The sequence below is a fragment of the Watersipora subatra genome, chromosome 1 (genome assembly GCF_963576615.1).
Source record: "Watersipora subatra chromosome 1, tzWatSuba1.1, whole genome shotgun sequence".
NCBI lineage: Eukaryota > Metazoa > Bryozoa > Gymnolaemata > Cheilostomatida > Watersiporidae > Watersipora > Watersipora subatra.
Genome location: NC_088708.1, coordinates 30,003,313 through 30,007,340, shown reverse-complemented (window position 1 = coordinate 30,007,340; position 4,028 = coordinate 30,003,313). Strand labels below are relative to the sequence as shown.

Sequence of the window (4,028 nt, the reverse complement as noted above, 5' to 3'; positions counted from 1 at the left end):
AATGTAAAAAAAAAACGGATTTTTCTATTTCAGTTTTGGTTTGTATCACTTATCAAGGAGGTCAGAGCAAGGTACAGCTATATTAGTATATACCTAGGCATATATATATATATACATATATATGCCTAGGTATATATAAACTGTATGTATATACATACATACAGTTTATTTTGCATTATGCAAACTTACAAACGTTTTTGGCTATATTTGATGAAATTGTGATGTCATATTTTTACTTGTAACCACTCATAAGCGTATGTTAAAACTATCTAATGAGAAAATTGAATTCAAAATTTTATTTCTAGCCAATCAGAATACCATATCAAGAGACACTTTTGCCAATCAAAATGCAAAATGGAGAGGCAAACATGTAGCAAATGCTGTAAATTAGCTGACACGCTTTGGTTACTAATAAGTCCCGCCCATTTAATAGCTGTCCGCCTCTGAATCCGTATTTAACAGGCACACGCCATTCAATCGATTCATAACTGATCCATCAGTACAAACAGAGACAAAAACAATGAGTGAGCAGCTGAACTCCTTGGAGAGTGAGCAAGCGGCGAGCATGGATGTGAAATCTTTGAACAGCACTGAAAGGATTGCTTCTACTGATTCAAGCGTTGACGGGTCTGAGAAGCCAAAGAAAAGAGCGAAACGAACGCGAGCCAGAAGTCCTGATACTCTGCATAAAATTAAAAAGACAAGGCGCAATAAAGCAAACAACAGAGAGCGAAACAGAATGCATGATTTGAACAGCGCACTAGATGAGTTAAGGCTGATGCTGCCGCAAACAGATGAAGAGACGAAGCTCACTAAGATCGAAACCCTCAGGTAGGAAAATTGATTTTCAAGTCACAATCATAAAAAGCCCATTCGATATTGAGTAGTAGGCTATAGTAATACAGCGAGCTTGTTTTTCTTGCTAGTTAATAAAAAGGTTATCAAGGCATTTTCTGTTTTGACATAAATCTCATTCTATGTATTTGTTTATTTAAAAACTCAACTAAACAATATATGTCCTTCTCGTTTATCACAAAACTGGCATAAAAGCTCGTGCTATGTATAAGCAAGTTTGCTCTTTTTCCACAACTGCTGTAGAATATTCTCATAGTAATAATTTAGGTGACTGGATATTTAGATGCATTGGTATTTTTGATACAGGTATCTGTCTTTTAAAGATTTAACAGTTACTCAAAAATCGATAAATTCACTTTTACTAGTCTAGTTCTACTAACATGTAATTTTTTCTCACAGGTACGCATACAACTACATTCTAGCACTGTCCGAAGCAGTAAAGATTATGGATAGCATGAATGAAGACTCAGAGTCAACCAGCAGTGTGGAAGAGCAGTGCAGCCCACCCTACTCCACCTACAGCCCTCCACCCATCAGTGAAAACTACGCTAATATTAAGCCTGAACCGGTTTGGCAGTACAATCCTAGCCAATGTGCTCAGTATTCTTCTCCTGCTAGTGTAGACTGCCCCGACTATTTTAGCGAAACATCTTATAGCCCTCAGTCTATAGACTGGAACTCGGTAACAAGCGAGCAAGAAGAATCACCTATGAAATACGCAACTCACAATGTGTACCAGTACACTCCTCAGTCAGTTGTTATCCCTGCAATCAGTACAGCTTTATCGCACTGTCATTGACACGGAGATCATTTTTATTTCATACGTATTGTGTATTTATTGTGTCTATGGTGAGCCTGTGCAATTGTATGCTGGGATGCAATGGTTTCAGACCAAATTATTTATAATATTATTTGCAACTATGCGCACTTTTTTACTCGACTGCAATGGCTTCAGTTTTTACAGAGATTGCTTTGTTGTGTTTGTTACAGCTGACTACATATTTATTGTTATGGTTATCAGTTGCTATTATTTCACATTCCCCCTGATGACCAAACACTATCTACTCACAATTTATTATTATTGTTTATGAAATAAAACAATAGCCTTAATTTAAACATTATGATTATGATTATACGATGTAATTACACCTTCACCTTTGTGAAGTCCCTTTGCAGTCCCTTCAAACACGATTATGAGTCGATACCTTGTTCATCATCAAAGGAAAAGACTGAGCTTTCAAGCAAGGAAACTTTTATGAATTTAATGATGATTGTTATGTATCAATCAGTCAATTTCCTCATTTTTTCTCACAACTCAGAGCAGAAATATCTTTAGTAATGGCTGATAGAGTTATTCTATGAGCAGTCTTCGTCTCAGGAGATTAGTTCAAGACAGAAAGCTTTTTACTTTCAAGTCATTATTACTACATACATGTACGTACCCGCCGTCAGCAGGTGTTTAGGGTCATTCATTATACATAGATTCAGGCGTCAAATCTATATCATTTTTTATTATCATTAAGGTTTTGAAGCAATGTGATCTTCCTGCGATGCCAGTATAAAACTCTGATTGACTAGCTAGCTGATTTAACATTAGCAGGTACTAATTAATGTTATAGCAGTATCTGCATTTTAAGAATAAACATTCATTGACCGGAATGCAGTTAGTAATTTATTTCCTATATGGTTTGTAAAACTTTTATGTGGTCGTTAACTAAGTCACTTTCATGAGAGTTTTTTGTTAGACTAAATAGGACAATGCGGGTTGCACAGAATAAGCTTCGCAGTTGAGCGAGTTATGGAGGGGATCTCAGGCTAACTCTTTCCTGATTCGCTTCCACCTCATTTCTGTCAATTAATAGCGAAATTTCATCAAAATCTTTACAGCTTTGGACTGATGGTTGATATTTTACCGGTCTATAGAAGCATGAACGCTTTTAGGTAACTTTATGAAAGTAGTCCGCACTCAAAAAGTCATTACTGTGTTTTATGAAGTGTTGGTAAAACCATGAATCATTTTTAGATTTAAGACTACATTGGAATAAGGCTGCAGCAGTTATAGTTGTGTCATAGTTGTTTTATAGATATAGGCGGTGTTAAAGAACTAAGGCTAGAACACACTGTTCAACAACTTGTTTCAACAGTAGTTTGTAGGTTGCGGTCACATATACACAAGGCATAAAAAGAAATGGAAAAGTGTAGTTACAGCTCATAAAAGGGTCAGAAAGTTGAGCAAATCTGTTCAAACCATTTTTCCTTTCCCCAATGTTACTTTTGAGAAAGTAAGGCAACAACAAGCTTCTCTCAATCCTGCATTAACAGAGTTTAAAATAACGTTACTCCATCACAGACTGACAATGCGCCTGTAGAATCATCTCGAGGTGAATACATCTTCGCTGATGTCATTCGTGTTCAGTACATAGTCAGCGGCTATGAGTCATATCCCAGAGAGGCATGTTTGTCTGCTGCCAATCAATACGATATTAGTCAGAGTAGCTGAAGCAAAGCTATGGTAAGCAGATTAGATACTTTGATAGAGATTTCAAGCATAAATTATTGATTCTATTATTAGCGTTAGAAACGTAGTGAAAAATACTCCTCTTTGTCATCTAGAGCTTGTATCTAACTTCCTATAGTTGAGTGAGTAGCGGGTGCAAACAAACAGATACGCATTCCCTTCCTATTCCCTCGATTCTAGTTTTGGCTCCGACATCCTCTTTAGAACTGACAAAAGCAGAGCCTGATCTAAACAAACTCACTGTTTGTAAAACAATCAGTCGCTAGGCTGGTGTTTTTCATTTCTCTCAGTTAAGAAGCAGTTTAACAAATTATTTCACTACGAAAAGTGTAGCTTTTCATCATCTCACTGTTCTTTTAAATACAGGCAGTTAGTTTGCAAAAAGTTGTTAGCTATTTTTTGTAATATTTTCAAATGCTACAAGGCCTGCAGTCATATCTCTACATACAAATTCTATTTATGTTAAGATCTACATTATACAGTAAACTACTGCGTGTTGAAGCAAATCATTTTAAGATATTCCCCAGTAATTCAATTAATTTATTTTCATGTATCTGAATTTGCAATATGCTTTGAATAGAAACTGCGGGTAAGTATACATAGCATTAACATAAGGTCATTGTTTAAAACTATGTAAAAGACAAAGTGTAAAACT

The 4,028-nt window shown here is 35.9% G+C and overlaps 1 protein-coding gene across 1 annotated transcript; it reads left to right on the top strand.

The window, feature by feature from the left end:
* Window positions 1-520: 520 nt before the first annotated feature.
* On the top strand, window positions 521-1,893 carry LOC137409514 (neurogenin-1-like). Its single transcript, XM_068095569.1, has 2 exons — window positions 521-831; window positions 1,255-1,893. The coding sequence occupies exons 1-2, from the start codon at window positions 521-523 to the stop codon at window positions 1,652-1,654; spliced, it is 711 nt and encodes a 236-aa protein (XP_067951670.1). The 3' UTR covers window positions 1,655-1,893.
* Window positions 1,894-4,028: the final 2,135 nt, after the last annotated feature.

Coding starts and splice junctions, on each gene's coding strand:
- LOC137409514 (XM_068095569.1), top strand. CDS start 521: ATGAGTGAGCAGCTGAACTCCTTGGAGAGTGAGCAAGCGGCGAGCATG. Junction 832..1,254: donor ACTAAGATCGAAACCCTCAG/GTAGGAAAATTG, acceptor TTTTTCTCACAG/GTACGCATACAACTACATTC.